This window comes from Hemitrygon akajei, chromosome 31 (genome assembly GCF_048418815.1).
Source record: "Hemitrygon akajei chromosome 31, sHemAka1.3, whole genome shotgun sequence".
Classification (NCBI taxonomy): Eukaryota; Metazoa; Chordata; class Chondrichthyes; order Myliobatiformes; family Dasyatidae; genus Hemitrygon; species Hemitrygon akajei.
In genome coordinates, this window is record NC_133154.1 from 18,790,907 (window position 1) to 18,812,759 (window position 21,853).

The window sequence follows — 21,853 nt, forward strand, 5'->3', positions numbered from 1 at the left end:
GGTGGGAACACAGTGGCCCTGAACTCATCTGTTTGCTTCAAATGACCCCACTTGTGAGATCTGGAAATAGCTGCTCCAGCTCTACATTTGCCAGATTATATCTTACAATATTAAAATCGGCTTTTCTTCATTTCTGGACTTTAATTCCCAGACCATCCTTATCATTTTCCATACCTTAAAACTCACAGAGTATAGTCGCTGATTCCAAAATGCTTTCCCGCTGACATTCCAACCACTTATCATCCTCTCCCTCTCTGCACTATGTCCCCTGCTGTCCCTCCCTCAGAGCCGATTTGGTGAGATCAAGAAAGGCGTTGAGCTGTGCTGCTGAGCTGGGGCGTGGATCCTAGAGCGAGGCACTACCTGGTGCTTAGACAATTTAAATGCTGACTCATATAGACCTGAAAGCCTGAATACGGACGCGAGAGTCTGGCTGATTTCACTTGCTCTCTTGCGGTGTTCATTCTTCTCTTTGGTGGCTGTCAGAGTCGCAAGTTTCACCACGCTTTTGTCCTGCTAATATGCTGAACTGTAATCGAGGCTTGGGCAATTTTTAAAATTGGTTTCTTCTTTGTGGCTGCCTGTAAGCAAACAAATCTCAAGGTATATAAATTATACATACTTTGATCAGAAGTGTACTTTGATGTGATGAATTCTGTAATGAAATTGAGTACCTTGGTGTCTGACCTTGCACTTGTTTATGTTGCCGGAGTAATAATGTGGCATGTCCAAGTAAGATACATGGCCAGGGATGATGGCAGATCTATAGGTGGTTGAATTCAGCAATGCATTGAGTGCCACAGGGCAGTACTTTAAATTTTGTTGGAGATGAATATTACTTTGTATTTGTATGATTAAAAAGGTAATGTGCTATTAGCAACTAAAGCCTGAATGTCATTTAGATCTTGTGGCCCTTCTACTCAATGTCCTGAAGCTGAGATAGTTGCACTCAGATGACTAATTAATAACATTATAATGGTATATCACATAAATGCAAGCTGCCACCCTCAGGGTTAAGGAGCAATACCTTATATTCCACTTGAGTAGTCTCCAAACTGATGGTATTAGTATCGATTTCTCCTTATGGTAAAAGAAATCCCTCCCCCTCTCCTCTTCCCCTATTCCCCGCTCTGATCTCTTAACTCTTCTCACATGTCTATCACCTCCCCTGAATTCCTTTCTCCTCTGGTCCACTTTCATCTCCTAACAGATTCCTTCCTCTCCAGCCCTTTACATTTCCTACCCACCTGGCTCCACCTATCACCTTCCCCTTCCCCATTGTTTTTTTTTCTCTCTGGCACCTTCCCCCTTCTTTTCCAGTCCTGAAGAAGGATCTTGGGACAAAACAAAGATTGTTTATTCAATTCTATAGATGCTGTCCGACCTGCTGAGTTCCTCTAGCATTTTATATATTGCTTTGGATTTCTGGCATCTGCGGAATATCTTGTGTTTATGTAATCTGCAGACTATTATATTTCTGTTTCTGCTCATAATATGATATTTTCTTGTTATTGCCCATAGTGATAGTTCTTCTTTTAAAAAAAAATTTTTATTGAGTTTTCAATGATTACAGAAGGAAAGAAAAAAACTGATCAACCCTTCCCCCCTCCCCTTAACCCCTCCCCCCTAACATATCCCTATAGAAAGAAAGAAAGAAAAAGAAGAAAAAAAGAAAGAAAGAAAGAATGCCTGGATATCGGAAGATCCCCACATGCTCCATGGAGTTCATAATAGCTTTAGTATATATATTTATTTATTTCCCCAAATAACCAGTAATTTTATCTTCGGAGCACCTATATATTTAGTCCTATCTTTTGTAAATAAGGGCGCCAAATTTTCAGAAATGTTTCATATTTATCTCTTAAATTATAAGTAATTTTTTCAAGTGGAATACAGCTAAAGATTTCGTTCTTCCAACGATCTATACTTAAGTATGAATCTGATTTCCAAGTAACTGCAATAGCTTTTTTGGCTACTGCCAATGCAATTTTTGTGAATTCTTTCTGATAGTTATTCAATATTTGTTCAATTTATTCAAGCAGAGTGATATTTCTGAAAAACTTTGAGTGATTTACTTGTGAACAAATCTTGTTTATGTGTTGCAGGAGCCAGGGTTTCTCACTGCATTTGAGTACAGTGAGAAGAGGAAAACAGTGTTTCACATTACTACTGGCAGCCAAGAATTAGAGTGAGAATAATATTTATTTATGGAAGCAAAGTCAGAACATATGCACATTTTTGATTTTAGAATCATACAGAACAAAAATGACATGTTTGGTCCTTTATGTCTATGCTGACCATTTATAATAATCCCATTTAGTAGTTCTTGATCCAGTGCCTTCTAAGTTTGTCCAGGGTCTCTACAATCTCTTACCTTACCTTCAGTAGCAGTCTAGGATGCATCACCTTAGTCCCAATGGATTTAGCAGCTTTTAGCCTGCTAAGACACTTAATACCTGTTCCTTTTTAATGTTTTAGCATTTCATTGTCCCCTCCATCCCTGAATTCTCTAACTACAATACGTTGTGCTTAATGAATACAAATTAACAGTATTCCTCTTTGACTTCACCTGTGTCCTGTGTCTCCACACACAGATTACCAGTTTAGTCCCTGCTTTCTCCTCCTGGCCAAAGTAACTTAGAAAACGTTTTGGGATTTCCCTTAGTCTTGTCCTCTAGAGATATTTCACACTCATTTTTCCCTCCTAATTTCTATTTTAAGTACCCCACTTCACTTTCTGTACACCCGAAAAACCTCGCCTCCTTTCAGTTCCTTACACCTGCTGTATACTTCCTTTTGTTTTATCCATCCTTTGATAACCGGGATCCCTTGTACTTGCTGATAATACCTTTCCTCCTTCAGAACACATGTCTCCAATGCTGATAAAATAAATTTTATTTGCTTTATGCTGAAAAGAAACGTGCAGTTACATTTCTAGGCATATGTTTCTTGTAGTTACTGTAGAAGCTACAAAGCAACGAAAGAGATACATTCATGGGATGCACATGTCTCATTCACTTTGAAAACATTTGCCTGTTGTAACCACTGGTTGAAGTGATGCATTTTGGAAAGTCAAAGTATAAGGCCTTATACTATTAAGGATAGGACACTAAGAAGGTATATGGAACAGAGATCCTAGGAGTATGTGCATAGCTCATTGAAAAGTGTCACAGGTAGAGAGTTTGGTTAAAAAAAAGATATTTTTCACATATAAAAAAATACTGGCCTTTTCAGGCAGGACACTGAGGACAGCAGTTGGGACATTATGTTGCTGCTGTATAAGTAATTGGTAAACCCATGCTTGGAGAACTGTGTACAATTTTGGTCACTCTATTAGATGGTTAAATTTAAAGGAGTGCAGAGAAGATCTATAAGGATGTTGCTAGGACTAGAAGGCCTGAGTCATAGGGAGAGGTTGGCCAGGCTAAGAAGTTATTCCTTGGAACACAGGAAAATAAGGGGCAAGCTTTTAGAGATGTTTAAGATAATGAGGGACATAGATAAGGTGGATGGTATCAGTTTTATTCACAGGGTAGATGAGTTTAAAACAAGGACATAGGTTTAGGCTTAGAGTGGAAGTATTTTAAAAAGACCGAAGGGGTAACATTTCCTTCTGCTTCATTCCATAGGAAGTGGTTGAGACAGATTCAATATCATCGTTTAGAAGCACATGGATAGGTACTTGGAGGGATATGGAGTAAAAAAGGAAATTCATATCAGTTGGGTGGGCACCATTGTTGGCATGGATTTGTTGAGCGGGGTGCATCTGTACTATTGTTATCTGCTACATTCATGTCAACATACCTGATGAGTGGTGCACCTTTTGCAAGAAAATGAATGAGATTTTGTGCATCATTAATATTCATATTGTTTTGCAGTAAATTGCTGGGTGGAGGAATTGAAAGCATGGCAATTACAGAGGCGTTTGGTGGTGAGTGCATAGAGAAACAATAATTAGTTAATATAAATGAATAAGTAAATAAAATCAAAATACTACAACTTTTTTTTCCTCACTCCCTTTATCTGCCCTCATCTATTATTCACCTGCCATAGTCTTTCTACCTGGCACGATCTGTCCGTCATCTTACACACCTCCTCATTCCACAAATTGTGCCTGAAACCTTTTTTGCCATTCTTTTCTCCTCTCTATGCTGGCTATCTTGCCTGTCCACTCCCAATCCTGAAGTAGCTTTCAACCTGAAACAGCAATAGTCCTTTTCCTTCCACAGATGCTGCCTGACTCACTGAGTTCTTTCAGCACATTGTTGCTGCAGATTCCAGCAACTGCAGTCTCTTGTGTCTCAAACAAATGTTTCAGGTTCTGGAAGGAACCAGGAAAGGGAGAAAAACTTGTTTATATTTCAGTACTAGAGAAGGTGAGGGAGGGATTAGATGATTTAGGTAGAACAAAGGGAATAACTTTAATAGGATGAATCCAACTGGGTTAAAGGAGAAAATTACAAGCACATTATCCTCTCTTGTCTGCACAATTTGTTGTTAATAGTGAGGATATGAGATATGCCCACCAGGTCAAGAAAGAGAATGCTGAATGTTTCCAATACTTTTCAGTTTATAGAGGTGCTCTTTGAGGGTTTCTTTACAATAGATGGTTTATCTCCCATAGAATTTGTTTCATCTAAAGCAATTTAATCAGCATTTGAGCATTTTTGATTTTGGCTTTTGTCTATAACAAGAAACATATAAATTCTAGTACTCACTTACACACTAGGAGCAACTTATGGTGGACAATTAATCTAACAACCCACAAGTCTTTGGGTCATGGAAGGAACATGGAGCACCCCGAGTCATAAGGAGAACTTGCGAAGTCCACACAGACGGGACCATGCAGCCAGAATGAATCCAAGTGGCTGAAGCTGCAAGGGAGCAGCTCTACCAGCTGTGCCATTGAGCCACCAATACTTACCACTTGCCACTATTTAAAGGATTACACTGCTGATGTTCTGATCAACTTTGATCCTGGATCCAAAGGCACTGAAACATCATTTAATTTATTTCTCATAGTTGTATCTTAATGTGCTGTGTTATTTGTATACAAGACTACACTTCAGAAGTAATTCATTAACATTAAAGCATTTTCAGATCTTCAGGGTATTGCGTTATTTTTAAGTCACTAATTTCTGTCCTTATTTGTAGAATTTAGAACTGGAAAGACACAGCTGTCACACACTTTCTGTGGTAAGCACTCATTTAAAACACACTAATGGCTTAGTGCCAACACATTAAAAGAATTTACAACAATTGCAAGATGTGAACTAGAACATCTGAGTCTTTGTTGTGATTCATACTTAACAGTACAAATTATATACTTAAAAGTTTAACAAAGCAAGCTGTTGGGAATTAAAAAGATAGCATTTTACCTGCAGTAATTGGAAAGTTAGATTCTTTTGTGGAGATGGAAGTAATCAACAGACAAGTTTTTTTGGGAGAATCGAGATTTCAAAACCTTTGATTTGTTGTAAAAGTACAGATGGTGGCTAATATATATTTTATTACATGATAAGGGATTTTTCCCCTTTTTTCTTGCTTTTCCTAACAGCTCTGACTTTGGTAGTGGGTTTAGATTTTTTTTCTGTATAACAAAATTATTATATTTCAATATTACTATTTAATTTTTATGAATACAGGGTTTTGTGATTGTAACTCTATTTTTAATACAATGTACTTGGTACTTTTTTTTGATTTATAATATATATCTTGTACTCTGTATTCCTCTGTGCAGAAACTAATAAAAATATTGAAAGAGAGTTTTATAGACTATCTTGGGGGAAGGTTGGTATACAGGTGGATAGAAGTACAGCACTGTATCAGTTGATTTATCCTTGATAAATAATTTTAGATTTCTTCCATTGTAGTGACTGCTCAGCTTCCTGGACCCAATGGATACTGTGGAGGAAAGGTGATTTTCATTGATACAGAGAATACCTTGTATCCTTTGTTTTATTAGCTTTTAGCATTCCATGGTTGCTTCTGTTGTCGTTATAGATCCTGTTGATACATGATAGGTAATTTTCTTATTTCCTTCTACCTTGTATTTGGATCCTGACTTTTTACTGCCTTAAGATATTTTACTAAGACACAAGGAGAAATATGATGTAATACAAGCATTTCAATTTGCATCTACAAATCACACACTGCCTGCTCATTGCACAGAGAAATTTATAGAGGTAGTTGGCTTAACCATAATTTTGAAGTTATAAGAACATAAGACCACAAGATATAGGAGCATAATTAGGCCATTTGACCCATCAAGTCTTCTCCCCCATTTCATCACGTCTAATCCATTTTTCCTCTCAGCCCCAATCTCCTTCCTTCTCCCCGTATCCCTTCATGCCCTGACCAATCAAGAATCTATCAACCTCTGCCTTAAATATACATAAAGACTTGACCTCCACAGCTGCCTTTGGCAAGGGATTCCACAGATTCACTACTCTCTGTCTCAAAGAAATTCCTCTTCATCTCCTTTCTAAAAGGACACCCCTCTATTCTGAGGCTGTGTACTCTGGTTTTGAACATCCTCTCCACATCTACTCTCTCAAGGCCTTTCACCATTCGATGGGTTTCAATTAAGTCACCCCTCATTCTTCTGAATTCCAGTGAATACAGGCCTGGAGCTATCGAATGCTCTTCATGTGACAAGCCGTTTAATCCTGGAATTATTTTTGTGAACCTCCTTTGAATCCTCTCCAGTTTCAGCACATCCTTTCTAAGAGGCCCAAAACTGCTCACAATTTGAGACCTCACCAGTGCTTTATAAACTCTCAACATTACATCCTTGCTTTTATATTCTAGTTCTCTTGAAATGAACACTAACATCACATTTACCTTCCTCACCACAGACTCAATCTGCAAATGAACCTTCAGGAAATCCTGCATAAGGATTTCCAAATCCCTCTGTACCTCAGGTTTTTGTATTTTCTCTCTATTTAGAAAATAGTCAACCGTTTCATCTACCAAAGTGCAAGACCATGCATTTCCTGATGCTGTATTCCGTCTGCCACCTCTTTGCCCATTCTCCTAATAAGTCCTTCTGTAGCCTCTCTATCTTCTCAAAACTACCTGCCCCTCCACCTATCTTCGTATCATCTGCAAACTTTGCAACAAAGACAGATCTACATGTGTCTTTGGGTTGTGGAAGGAAAGGTAAGCAACCTGAGGAATCATAAGAACATGCAAAATCCACACAGACAGAACCAAGCGTCCAGAATGAACTCAGGTGGCTGAAGTTGCGAAGCAGCAGCTCTGCCAACTGTATAATTGAGCCACCGATACTTACCACTTGCTACTATCTTGTTAACGTGGATGTATTGCTATCTTGTGGTGGGATGTCTGTTTGTTTCAACCTGTATAAAGATCTTTGAAGATTGAATGAAAGTTCAAAGTAAATGTATTATCAAAGTATGTATACCATATACAACCTTGAGATTTATCTCCTTGCGTGCAGCCACAGAATAAAGAAACACAACAGAATTCAGGAAAAACCACACTCCACAAAGACAAATAAACATCCAACGTGCAAAAGATGACAAATTATGCAAATAATTTAAAAAAGTAAACAGATAATGCATAGGACAGGGAAAACTAGTCTACAGGCTGTGGAGTCGGTTCAATGTTGAGGCAAGTGAAACATGTTCAGGAGCTCAATGGCTGTAGGACAACAACTGTTCCCATACTTGGCTAGTATGGAGTAATGGGACTGAACGCTGGTTCAATTTCCATTCTGGGGCCTTGATGCTTTAATCTGGCTTGAAGCTTTGATTGGTGCAGAAGAATGGGACTGAACACCATTTTTTTTTCTGCTCTTGGGCCTTGACCCTTAATTTGGCTTGAAGTCTGCCCCAACGATGGCTACCCCAATGGTGGTCGACCTTCATCTTCAAGATGCCGTACCTACATTTCTGAGAGTCAAGTTCGCTGAAACCTTCAGGAGATCATAAAATTGTTAGCTCGTTTAGACAGTACAGAAGTAGATTTCTTGAAGAGAAATTACAAGTGTGGATTGCAGTGATCGTAGTTCACAAGAATAGTATCTAGTAGAATATCTAATAGTTTTGTGAGCTGCCAACAAAACTTCACCATATATCACCAGCACTACCTTGTTCGGTGTGTTTGCATTCATTGCAAGATCAATTGATGGGTTTCACACATCTGGGATTTATCTTCCAGTTTCTGCCTCCATTACTTGTTTTCTTTACTGATGATCTCTTCTTCATTCAGTTCTCTCCACTGATTTAGTTCCTTGGTACTTGGGAGGTCTGAAGGCCTTAAGCAATAATAATCAATTCTGATCAGAATCAGGTTTAATGTCACCAGCATATATCATGAAATTTGTTAACTTTGCAGCAGCAGTACAATGCAATACATGATAAATGTAGAGAAAAACTGAATTACAGTAAATATATACGTATGTATATACGTATATTAAATAGTTAAATTAAGGTAAGTAGTACAAAACAGAAATTTTAAAAAAAGTAGTGAGGTACTGTTCATGGGTTCAATGTCCATTTAGAAATCGGATGGCAGGAGGGAAGAAACTGTTCCTAAGTCGCTGAGTATGTGCCTTCAGGCTTCTGATGGTAACAATGAGAAGAGGACATGTCCTGGATGGTGGGGGTCCTTGATGATGGAAGCTACTTTTCTGAGGCACAGCTTCTTGAAGATCTCTTGAATACTAAGGAGGCTAGTGCCCATGATGGAGCTGACTAAATTTACAACTCTCTGCAGCTTACTATGAATCTGTGCAGTACCCCCCCCCCCCATCATACTAGACGATTATGCAGCTAGTCAGAATGCTCTCCATGGTGCATCTGTAGAAGTTTTTCAGTGTTTTAGGTGACAAACCAAATCTCCACAAACTCCTAATGAAATATAATCACTGTCTTTCCTTCTTTATAGCGGCATTGAAATGTTGGGACCTAGTTAGATCCTTGGAGATATTGACACCCAGTAACTTTGAAGTTATTCACTCTCTCCACTCCTGATCCCTCTATGAGGATTAGTTTGTGTTCCCTCCTCTTTTCTTCTTGAAGTCCACAACTAGCTCTTGGTCTCACTGATGGTGTGTGTAAGGTTGTCATTGCGACATCACTCAACTAGCTGGTATAGCTCACTCCTAATGATTGCCAGATATCTTCCATCATAATATTAGATCGACTACCTATTCATTTGGCAATTACACACATCTTCCTGTTCTGCTCAGGATCTCATCTGTGGAAGACCTAGCCGAATATTTGTATTTATTACGTAGATATTGTTATGAACCCCGTAACTGGGTGTCTTACCAGCAAAGATAGGAGTATCCGTTGAAGTCTGATGATACTATTTTTAACAGTATTTATTAGTAAAAATACACAAAAATAATATCAATGCAAATATACAGACACTATACGTCATCAATACTAAACCTAAAAGTGCGGGTATAATAATAATCAATAAGAAATAAGCTCTATCGTTGTCTAGGGGATAATGAATTGTCCGATGGAAATATAAAGTTCAGTTCGTTCATGCAGGCTGTAGTAGTTGTTGTTCGCGGTTTTGCCGACTTTCCTTTTACAATCTGGACCCGTCGATGCGTTGTTGCTGTGGCCATTCGCGTATGACCACTCCGTCCTTTAGCTAGACTGTTCCGTGGAGGACTCGTCACCCAGGCAAGGGTGGACACACACACAAGCCCCACCGGTCTCGTAGCGTCTCTCCTGGTGCGTCTGAGGGGTGTTTCCCCAGACCCTACTTTTATCCCCACTCACAGGGTCTCAGATGTCAATCAGGTTGGGATGATGCAATCCCTCAACCAGACCACTCTGGTTGCCCCCGAGGGGTTTCAATGAATAGAACAGTACTCAATACACAATTCTTTCTCCAAGAGACAATAGCAGTAATCAGTGGTTCCATTCCGCTTTTGTTAGGAAGAGACATTCCACCTTTGTGTATCCCTGCGTTGTCTCTCTCTTATTACTGACATGATCTGTTTATCTCTCTCATTTCCCTTGGTATCAGACCCGAAATAATAGCGATTTTGCGATTCTCAAAAAAGGGGGGGGGGGGCGACTCTGCACCCTTCTGCCCACCAGAGTTGCTCCTCATTCGTAACAACATAATTACAATCTCTAGATACCTTAAATAATCAGAATCTATGAAATATCCAGCATGGTGCCCATATGCAGTAAAATCCTAAGTATGTTTTTTTTATTCAACACGTTTAAGTATTTATAATGATGTATTACAATTATTTAAATGATTAATCCTGATGGAACTTAGATATTATCATGTGATATTCTATAAATATCCAGTTATATACACCAAAAATCCTTATCCTGAATTAGCCGCCCAGATAGACTACGTGGGATTGCTGAACGGTTTAATGTGGATGCAGATGCAGTGTTGGATAATGTGCTGTATGCACGTGCCTATACAAGTAAGAAAATATTTACGCATTACTAAGCAATGAGAAGTGTGAGATAATCCCGAGCATAGTGATATTGGTTAACGTAATGTATAGCAATGCTTTTTTTTATCTTTGTCTGTTTCCCACAATTATTTATACATGTATTTACATAGTAAATCATCTTTTATGAAACCATAGAAGTTTCCAGCATAGAAATTGCGAAGGTCACGGTGTCCACATTAGTCAATAAAAAGCGATGTGGACTAATCTCACTGCCCAGTTCTTAGGAAATCAACATGTGTATCATGATATTGTAGGGATTCATCCAGTCACTTTTAAAATGGAAGCAGCTTCGCCTCTACCCCACCTTTTGGTTTATGAGTTCCAACCCTTTACCATTCCTTTGGTGGAAGAAGCACCTTCAGTTCAACCTCTACTCAATGAGGTCTTAGTAAATGAAGTACACATTGAGTTCAGGGAGGGACTTAGGGTTACTAATATGTCTACACAGTATTAGAGAAAGTAAGAAACCTAAAATGTAACTATTCCCTTGGGTTCTGGAGGAGAAGATTGTAGCAGACATTATGCCAGTGATCGTGTGAGATTGTGGTTTCTGGATGAAATTGTGGTGTGTCATTCATTATATACAGTTGCCAATATTTAAAAATCATTTACTTTGTGTTTGAAATGGTAAACCTGGCCTTCGATGGCAACAGGCATAATGCAACTGTATTAACCTTTCTACCTATAACACCTACAGCAAGAGCCACAGCCCTCAGAGAAGCTGCTCCAACATTACCAAACTCACTGAAACAAGTGGTGTGTCTTTGACTATACTGCACAGAGAGCACACTAAAATCAAGGAAGTGTCCTGTGAGTTACTTGGAGAGAGATATGAAGTCCTGGTGGAAACACATGAAGGCAAGAGGGTGATCAGCACACCGAGGAATGTGGATCGGTACCAAAAAGAGTTTTAACACCCAGATAATGTCAAAGTCCAATGTCATGCTCAAATAAATATTGATCTAAAGAAAATAATTTACTTTCCACATTTAACCCCCCACACACATAATAAATACATAGGTAGATTCATACAGCAAGGGAGTGAAAAAACAAACTGCTGGAGGAACTCAGCAGGGGTCAAGATCCACTGAGTTCCTCCAGCAAGTTGCCTGTTGCTCCAGATTCTAGCACTTATGTGTTTCTCCCTAACTATCATTATTACAATTACAATCACAAGAGCTGGAGAGAGAGGCGGATGTTTCAGAGGCAGAGGTGAATTACTCATTAACAGAGTCTTCTAGTGAAGCAACTATGGGCCCAAACAACTGGAATCCTGCAGAGTGCAATACACTGCATCATTGCATCTGTCTCCACAGAGCATCACCTAGTAGGAGCAGTGCAAGAGATGAGCGACAAGAATCTAGAGCAGTGCTTCATTTCTCAAGGAATTCATGGGGATGAGTGGGGTGCAGTTAAACCTAGAGGCAATTGAAAATTTTAAAAACTAGATGTTGAAATAAAGGCAAGAAATGTTGGAAACACGGAAAAGGTTGGGCTGCATCTGTGGATAGAGAAAGTGATGAAGGGTCTTTAATCTGAAACATTAACTTTGTTTCATTTTGCATGGATACTGCCCGAGCAACTAATTGTTTCCAGCACCTTTTTTACCAATTTTTTCCAACACCTCTGAGGCCTGTTTGGAGTGTATATCAGCATGTGTTGGTGCGTAGCCTAGTGGATAAGGCATCAGGTCTAGTGATCTGAAGGTCGAGCCTCAGCTGAGGCAGCACGTTGTGTCCTTGAGCCAGGCACTTAACAACACATTGCTCTGCGACGACACCGGTGCCAAGCTGCTTGGGTCCTAGTGCCCTTCCCTTGGACAACATCGGTGTGAAGAGGGGAAGGCTTGTAGCTTGGCCAACTGCCGGTCTCCCATACAACCCTGCCCAGGAAACCTTTCAAGGCGCAAATCCATGGTCTCACGAGACTAATGGATGCCTATATAAAATATCAGCACATCTGTTATGGGCAAAAAAAGCTAGGGAAGCGACATTCCCAAGGCGTTCTATAAATACATCAAGAGGGTAGGACCACTCAAGGATGGAGGGGCGAACATTTTCTTGGAGAGGATGTGAGTGAAATATTTAATGATTACTTTACATCAATATTTATCAAGGTGAAGGATGCGGAGGATAGGGAGATCAATGTTGAGAATATTGATAAGCTTGGGCATTTTAAGCTAAAGGAGGAGCTGGTGTTGCATCTCTTAAAGAACATTAAGTTGGATAAGTCCCCGGGGCCATATAGAATATAGCCCAGGTTACAGAGAGAGGCAAGAGGAGAGATTGTCCTTTCTAGCCATGGGCGAGCTCCCGAAAGACTGGTGAGAAGCTAATGTTATTTCATTATCCAAGAAGGGAACCAGGGATAATCCTGGAAACTATAGACTGGTGAGTTTCATGTCAGTGATAGAGAAGTTACTGGAATTCTATCTTAGGGATAGAATTTATGAGCATTTGGAAAACCATAGCCTAATTAGGGAGAGCTAGTGTGGCTTTGTGGAGGGCAAGTTATGTCTTACTAAATTGATTTGAGTTTTTTGACGAGGCAACGAGGGTGATTGATGAAGATAGGGCTGTAGATGTTGTCTACAGGGATTTTAGAAAGGCCTTTGATAAGGTCCCTCAAGGGAGGCTCATCCAGAAGATGAAGATGCATGAGATCTATGGTGAATTTGCCATTTGTATTCAGAATTGGCTTTCCTATAGAAGACCAAAGGTAGTGGCCGAAGGTCTAGCTGGAGGTCTCAGATTAAGTGTTCGCGGGGATCTGTACTGAGACCTTTGTGATTTGTGATGTAAATGTCGAAGATGAAAATGTTTTTGGGTGGGTTAGTAAGATTGCAGATTATACAAAGATTGGTGGTGGTGTGGATAGTGTAGAAGACTGGCAAAGAATACAGCGGTATATAGATCAGTTGTAGATGTGCAGAAAAATGGCAGATGGAATTTAAACTGGCCAAATATGAAGTGTTGCACCTTTGTAAGTCAATTGGCAAGACCTTTAACAGTGTTGATGAGCAGAGGGATCTTGGGGTCCAAGTTCATAACTCCCTGAAAGTGGCTACGCAGGTTGACAGAGTAGTTGAGAACAATCTTTATTAGTGGGCATTTCGAGCTAAAAGAGGAGCTGATGTTACGTGACTTTATTAGTTGAGGCATTGAGTTCAAAAGATAGGAAGTTATGTTGCAGCTTTATGAAACTCTAGTTAGGCCTCATCTGGAGTATTGCATACAGTTCCGGTCGCCCATTACCCATTACAGATCTAGCCTTTGGAAAGGGTGCAGAAGGGGTTTACCAGAATGCTGCCTGGATTAGAGAGTATATACTATGATGAAAGGTTGGACAAACTTGAGTTGTCTTCTTTGGAGTAGCAGAAGCTGAGGGAAGATTTGATAGAGGTTGATAAGATTATGTGAGACATGGGTAAGAGTAGAAAGACAGTATCTTTTTCTCAGGTTGAAATGTCTAATACCAGAGGGCATGCATTTAAGGTGAAAGGGGATAACTTCAAAGAAGATGTGAGGGGCAGGCTTTTTACACAGAGAGTGGTGGATGCCTGGAACGCGCAGTCTGGGATGGTGGCAGATAAATGGGCACATGAATGTGCTGGAAATGGAAGGATTTGGACATTGTGCTTGCAGAAGAGATTCATTTAGTTTCCTATTTGATTACTAAGTTAATTGGTTTAGCACAATGTTGTGGGCTGAGGTGCCTGTTCCTGTGCTGTACTGTTCTATGTTCTAAGAGCTCCATGAATGGAAATCACACTAGAAAAACTTAGAAATAAGGTTTAAGCCAATGATCAACAATTTGCTGCAGCTATTGGAGACCAATCAGGAACCCATGTCCATATTCTTGTATCTCGTTAATCAGAACCAAGAGAGAATAAAATGTTGAGACATGTGAACCGCCTAGTCGGTGCAGAAGAGTGGTCATACCATGATAGAATTTTACACTGAATTTGAAAGTAATGTGATTAAATGTGAAGGTGAAATTGCAATGCTAAATAAAAGTTACGAAGAAAGGAGAGGAGAGCCAGCTGTGGTTGATCGGGAGAACATATTGAAATGCCTTTAGATTCATACAAAGAAAGAGCATGGAAATGGGCAACTGAGTCTGTGATATCTACACACATTTTGACCCTAATCTTATCTTAACCCATAATGGAACTCACCCTGCAGTTTGAGAGGGAGAAGCTAAAATCAAATGTATCAGTATTACAGTGGAGTAAAGGGAATTACAGAGGCATGAGAGAGGAGCTGGACAAAGTTGATTGGAAGTGGACGCTATCGGGTATGACGGCAGAACAGCAATAATTGGACTTTCTGTGAACAATTCAGAAGGCATGGGGTAGATACATCCCAGAGAGGAAGTATTCTAAAGTGTGGCTGAGAAGGGCAGACAAAGGTGGCACAAAAGCAAAAGAGATGGCATATAATATAGCAAAATTGGTGGGAAGTTAGAGGATTGGAAGCTTTTAGAAATCAGCAGAACGCATCTAAAAAGCCATCAGGAGAGAAGAGATGAAATATGAAGGTAAACTAGCCAATGGTATAAAAGGGGATACCAAAAGTATTTTTACAGATATATAAAGAGCAAAAGAGATAAGAGTCGATATCGGACTGCTGGAAAATGATGGGAGAGATAGTAATAAGGTACAAAAAAAGGTAGACAAACTTAGTAAGTATCTTGCATTAGCCTTCACTGTGGAACACAGCAACAGTATGCCAGTAATTCAAGAATGTCGGGGGGGGGGTAGCAGAAGTAAGTACAGTTGTTACTAATAAGGAGAAAGTGTTTGGGAAGCTGAAAGGTCTGAAAGTAGACAGGTCACCTGGTCCAGGTGGACTATACCCCAGGGTTCTGAAAGAGGAGCTGAAGAGATTGTGGAGGCACTAGTAGTGATCTTGCAAGAATCAATGGATTCTGGTATGGTTCCAGAGGACTGGAAAATTGCAAATATCACTCCAATCTTCAAGAAGGGAGAGAGGCAGAAGAAAGGAAATTACAGGCCAGTTAGTCGGACCTTGGCTGGGAAGATGTTGGAGTTGATTGTTAAAGATGTGGTATCAGGGTACTTGGAGGCACATGATCAAGTTGGCCGGTCAGCTTAGTTTCTTTAAGGGAAAATCTTGCTTGACAAACCTGTTGGAATTCTTTGAGGAAATATCAAGCAGGATAGACAAAAGAGAATTGGGTGGATGTTGTGTACTTGGATATTCAGAAGGCCTTTAACAAAGTGCCGCACAAGGCTGGGAATAAAGGGAGCCTTTTCTGGTTGGCTGATGATGACTAGTGGTGTTTTGCATGGGTTGGTGTTGGGACTGCTTCTTTTCATTGGTTTGGATGACGGAATTGACGGCTTTGTGGCCAAGTTTTCGGACGATACGAGGATAGGTGGAGGGGCAGGTAGTGTTATGGAAGCAGGGAGGCTGCAGAAGGACTTAGATGGATTAGGAAAATGGGTAAAGAAGTGCAGATGGAATACTGTGTCATGAAGGAACAAAAGCATAGACTATTTTCTAAATGGGCAGAAAATTCAAAAAATCTGAGGTGCATAGTGTATTGGGAGTCCTCATGCAGGGTCCCCCAAAGGCTAACTCACAGGTTAAGTCAGTGGTGAGGAAGGCAAATGCAATGTTAACATTCATTTTAAGAAGACTAGGATATAAAAGCAAGGATGTAATGCTGATGCTCTATAAGGCACTGATGAGGCCTCCATTGGAGTAGTATGAGCAGTTCTTGGCTCTTTGTCAAAGAAAGGATGTGCTGTTCAGAGGAGGCTCATGAGAATGCTTCTGGGAATGAAAGGATTATTGAATGAGGAGTGTTTGATGGCTCTGGGCCTGTACTTACTGGAAATTAGAAGAATGGGAGGGGGAAATCCTCATTGAAACCTATTGAATATTGAAAGACCTAGATAGAATAGATGTGGAGAGGATGTTTCTGTTAATGGGAGAGTCTAGGACCAGAGGGCACAGCCTCAGAATAGAAATATGTCCATTTAGGGCAGAGATGAAGAATTTCTTTAGTCAAGAGAGTGTAAATCTGTGGAATTTGTTGCTGCAGGCAGCTGTGGAGGCCAGATCATTGGGTGTATTTAAGGCAGAGGTTGATATGTTCTTGATTAGTCAGGACATGAAAAGTTACATGAAGACAGGAGAATGGAGTTGGGAGGGAAATGGATCAGCCATGGTGAAATGGTGGCGCAGACTCAATGTGCCAAATGGCCAAATTCTACTCCTGTCTCTTATGGTCTTTTGATCTTGTATTTTCTCCACATTCCCATGACCAATATCTCCTCACAATGATACTTTTATTTATCAACACAAAGTACTATTTGCAACAATTAATGAACCACACATTTGCAAATTGTGAGCAGAAACACAGAGAGAATATGCAGGTTCCACATAGGCAGCACCCACCACCAACAATCAACCCATATCTGTGGAGCTGTGAGGCAGCATTCTACTAGCTGCAGCAGTGTCTCATTATGTAAATTTGTAAAGGAACAAAAACCCAAAAGGTAAATGCTTCATCTGAAATGTCCTGAGGAAGAGTCTTGGCCCAAAATGTCGACTGTACTTTATTTCAAAGATGCTGCCTGGCCTGCTGAGTTCCTCAGGCATTTTGTGTGTGTTGCTTGGATTTCCAGCACCTACAGATTTTTCTCTTGTTTGTAATTAAAGAATGTTATTTTAAATAAAATGACTAATTAAGTTGCCAGAAATAGCAGTAGGCCTGGCAACTGGGAGCATATTAAAACTCAGCAGAGAAACGCCACAATAAAAGGCAAGAAACAAAAATGTTCTGTAAGCTAATTATTGGCATTTAAGTGGAAAAGACATACAAGTGTGAATCCCTTGCAGATCGAGACAGAAGTTATGATTGGGGAAAAATTAAATAATTAGTTTGTATCTTTTTCATGGAAGAAAACAAAATTTGCTAAGTTTCTAACAAGAGAGAAGAAATTAAGAATTAATCAAAAATATACAAGAATTTTGTGAATGTGGAACCTGATAAATACCAACTACTGAGTTTTGACGAAGGTGGCTTAAGAGCTGCTCTGGTGCCATCTTCCAGGGTTAACACACTCTGAAATTGCTCCAGATGTTTAGAGAGTAACATGGAGGAAAGGAAGGAGGGGGAGAGGAAAAAAAAGGAATTCAAGAACTATTTCCCTAACATTAGTGGAAGGGGAAAACCTGGAATCTATAATGAAAGTGAAATAAGACTGAGAAAAGTAAACCTGGAATAATGTAAGGAAAATGATGTTTGACTAATATGGAGTTCTTTGAAGATGTGATGGGTAGGATAGATAAGAGGCTACAAGTGGATATGATGAACTTGGGTTTTTGGAAGCTTCACAGGAGTTTGGACAATAGAGTTAGAACACATAGCACATGACATACTGACATCAAATGAGTGGTTATTAACTGTATCAATCTCTGCTGTTCCTTTGAGTTCATCAGATTCATGGAGAGTGGGAGTTTGCTACATGGGCAATAGCTTGCTCTCCATATCGTACTGCCCTGGTTTGCACATCACGACAGCTAGGATGCAACATCCATGGTCAACCCTGATCAATGGAGGCCTTGTCATCAAGGGAACCATATAGCATATTTTTAAGTTTGCTGATAACACTAAACTAGCGATATTGTGAGTGATGCACCATCAATAACTCTCCGAGACGTGAGGCGTGATATACTTTTATTGGCTGGAAGAAAGAACAAGCAGCAATTGACCACCACCCTGCATCCTGGAGACTGAGGCCGGGGCGGAGTCCCCAATCGCCTTTAAACCAGGGTCTGTGGGAGGAGCCACAGGAGCAGTCAGATGGGGGGGCGTGTCCAGACAGGTATATGTAGTTCACCACAGTGAGCACCATTGAGTGAGCATGTGAAAAAAAAGGCAAACAGCATTTAGAGTGAAGATATATGAGGTCATGCACTTTGGTAAGTGGAATATAAAGGCAAACTATTTCTAAATTGAAAAAGATTGCAGATGGATGAAGCACAATGGAATGTAGGTATTGTGCATGAATTGCAGAAAGTTAGCAGATAAGTGCAGCACAAACACAAGAGGCTGCAGATGCTGGTAGTCTGGCAACATACTGTACTCGAACCTGGGAACGTAGCAGGTCAGGCAGCATCTATGGAGGCATGGGAACAGTCCATGTTTCAGACTGAGACCCTTCATCAGGACCAGAAAGAAAAGAGGGCAGAAGCTGGAATAAATAGGTGGGGGAAGAGGAAGGAGCATGAGTTGGTGAGTGATAAGCAAATCCAGGTGAGAGGAGTAAGATAGGAAGATGTGGGAGGGGGAAGGAAATGATGTGAGAAGCTGGGAGGTGATAAGTGGAAGAGGCAAAGGGCTAAAGAAGAAGTAATCTGATAGGAGAGGATATTAGAACATAAAACAAAGGGAACGAGGTGGAAAGCCAGAGAAGGAAGGTGTGGGTGATGGGCAGATTGTGAGGGGGGAGGAGAAGGGGTAAAGGGGCCAGAGAGATAAGGAAAAACAAAGGGAGCAGGGGGAGGAAAGAGGTGGTTACCAGAAGTTAGAGAAACCAATGATGCTGTCAAGTTGGAGGCTACCAAGATAGAATATGAGGTGTTGCCCTTACAATCTGCATCTGGCTACAATGTGGAAGCTGTGGCCAGATATCACTGTGGGAATGGGAAGTGGAATTAAAATGGCTAGTCACCTGGAGGCACTGGCTGTTACGGAGAACAGAATGAAAGTACTCAAGAAGTGATCCCTCAATCTGCACTGGGTCTCACAATAAGCGTAGTAAGTGGTTAGGAGACCAAATGACAGTTGGGATATATTGCATGAGGACTGGAGTTTAGAAATGGGGAAGTAGAATTAGGAAAGGTACAAATGTACGGGATATATATGAGGCCAGACATTGCACAATTTTTTGACCCCTTTACTTAAAGCTGTCCAAAAGAGCTTCATTAAGCTAACTCTGGGAGGAAAAAGTTGACCTATCATGAGTGGCTAAAGAAAATAGATATATATTCCTTGGAGTTTAGAATAGTGAAGGGTAATCTTATTGAAATATGAGATTCTAAGGGAATATGACAGAGCAGGTGATGAAATGTTTCTATGAGTGGAAGAATCTTGAACAATGGAACACATTCACAAAATGTCATTTAAAACTGATGTACTGTAAATTCTCAGTTTTTTTCTTTCTAGAGATTGTGGGGGTGAGGTCATTCACTTTGATGAACACTAAAAAAGCAGCATTGTATGGTGAGATTGAGGGGAGGTTGACATTCAAGGGGACTTGCTGTGCTTGCCCTCTAGTCAGTCATAGGTGTGGCAGAAGATGAGGAGGGAAAGTTGTATGTTAACCTTTATAATAAAAAGATTTGAATATTGGAGCAAGAAGGTCTTGTTACAATTGTATAATGCCTGGTAAGATTATACCTGGTGTATTGTGTAAATTTGGTCTCCTTACTTAGCAAAGAAAGTGTTGCCATAATAGATTTGTAATGAGAATTCTTTAGACTTGAGGGACTGGGGTTCTATTCTGGCATTCTATGCCCACTTTCAAAGTGGGTCTACTGCACAGGACTGAAAGAAGCTGCAGAGGGTTGTAAATCTAGTCAGCTCCGTCTTGGGTACTAGCCTACAAAATACCCAGGACATCTTCAAGGAGTGGTGTCTCAGAAAGACAGTGTCCATGTTTAAGGACCTTCAGCACCTAGGGCATACCCTTTTCTCACTGTTACCATCAGGTAGGAGGTACAGAAGCCTGAAGGCACACAGTCAGTGATTTGGGGACAGCTTCTTCCTCTCTGCCATCTGATTCAATGTCCACCTGGACACCCTTGGACACTACCTCACTTTTTAAAAAATATGTAGCATATCTGTTTTTTGCACAATTTTTGATCTATTCAATATACAGTGTATATACTGAATAAGATTTACTTATTTATTATTATTATTACTACTTTTTGTCTATATTATGTATTGCTTTGAACTGCTGCAACAACTTAACAAATTTCATGTCACATGCTGGTGATAATAAACCTGATTCTGATTCTTCAGGGCTTAGAAAAATGAGAGGAAATCTAATTGAAACATGCTAAGTTCTTATAGGGCTTGACAGACTAGATGCAGTGAGGATATTTCCCCTGATTGAGGAGTCTAAGACCACACTGAGATTGAGAGGGAAGTAGAAGGCCAGTTAAAACTGACATAAGGAAAAATGTCTTTACTTTTGAATTCTCTCCCCCCAAGAGAGGTGGAATCTTGGAGGCTGGAAGTTCAGGCATACAAAACAGAGATTGATAGATTTCTGGATATTAAGGGCATCAAGGGATATGGTGACAGTGCTAAAAAATGGTGTTGAGGTAGAAAATCAAGCATGATCTTGATAGAGTGGATGGCCTATTCCAATTTCTGTTTCTTATGTTCTTACTTTCTGTAGTGGTTCCCTGGCTTTGCATAGCCTGATGGATTTTACTGCAGCCTAATGGCATGCACAAATGAAATTGATTCAATAAATGCACCTGTCTGAGGATGATCAAACTGGATCTCAGCTGAATGATACCTGTGTGCAGATTGTTAATGTGACTACAAAATGCCAAATAAGTTGAGAGTAGTGAAGGATTCTTTGAGAAAAGAATCCATGAAGCTTTAAAAGCCATGCCATCTGTCTCATGGCATATGCACATCATGTTGTTTGTTGGTCACCTAAGGGTCTCAGTCAACCTACTGAGAAAGAACACATTGTTTTTCCCCTCCAGCGAATTGCAGGAGTTGAATATTCTGATGAAAAGCTAAACTGGTACAAGCTAAAGCACAGATATCAGCCTGGATAATCATTAACAGTTAGATCCTTAAGATTCCTAACACAATTTTATGGTTCAGTATTCTGGAAGGTCAATATTAGAGCAATTAATATCAGCATTCAGCTATTGCATAGATAAATACACAAAATTAAATTAAAGAATGTTCCTTAAATTTATATCCTGTCCCTTATTAACATTGCAAACTATATTTTTCCTTGCCATCATCAGACATTATTCTTCAAGTATCACTTTGAATTCAAACAGAAATGACTAAATTATCTCAATAAGAGTCATTTAATGAAATGTGAATCTGCTATTTGTTTTTGAATTTGAAAATTGTTGTGTTCATTCACATTCTGTTTTATTGACAGGTGAACACCAGATGGAATTACTGGATTACGTAGCAGCCAAATTCCACGAAGAGGGTGGAATTTTCAAACTCTTGGTATCCATTAACTAATAATTTTCAAATTGTCCAAAACTACATTGTACATGAAAGATAGTAGATATTAGTGTTCTGGATTTGAGAAGTATAATTCAAGATAGGCACTTAATCTATTTTTCACCTGGAATCATTGAC

The 21,853-nt window shown here is 39.9% G+C and overlaps 1 protein-coding gene across 3 annotated transcripts in view; it reads left to right on the forward strand.

The window, feature by feature from the left end:
• The window catches only part of dmc1 (DNA meiotic recombinase 1), a 52,975-nt gene that overhangs the window by 12,122 nt on the left and 19,000 nt on the right, over positions 1-21,853 (forward strand). For all 3 annotated transcript variants that reach the window (XM_073033344.1, XM_073033345.1, XM_073033346.1), the window contains exons 5-10: positions 2,106-2,188; positions 3,879-3,931; positions 5,155-5,196; positions 5,874-5,946; positions 10,341-10,432; positions 21,645-21,718. In XM_073033344.1, the coding sequence (XP_072889445.1) occupies positions 2,106-2,188; positions 3,879-3,931; positions 5,155-5,196; positions 5,874-5,946; positions 10,341-10,432; positions 21,645-21,718 (417 nt within the window). The remainder of the gene's footprint in view (positions 1-2,105; positions 2,189-3,878; positions 3,932-5,154; positions 5,197-5,873; positions 5,947-10,340; positions 10,433-21,644; positions 21,719-21,853) is intronic.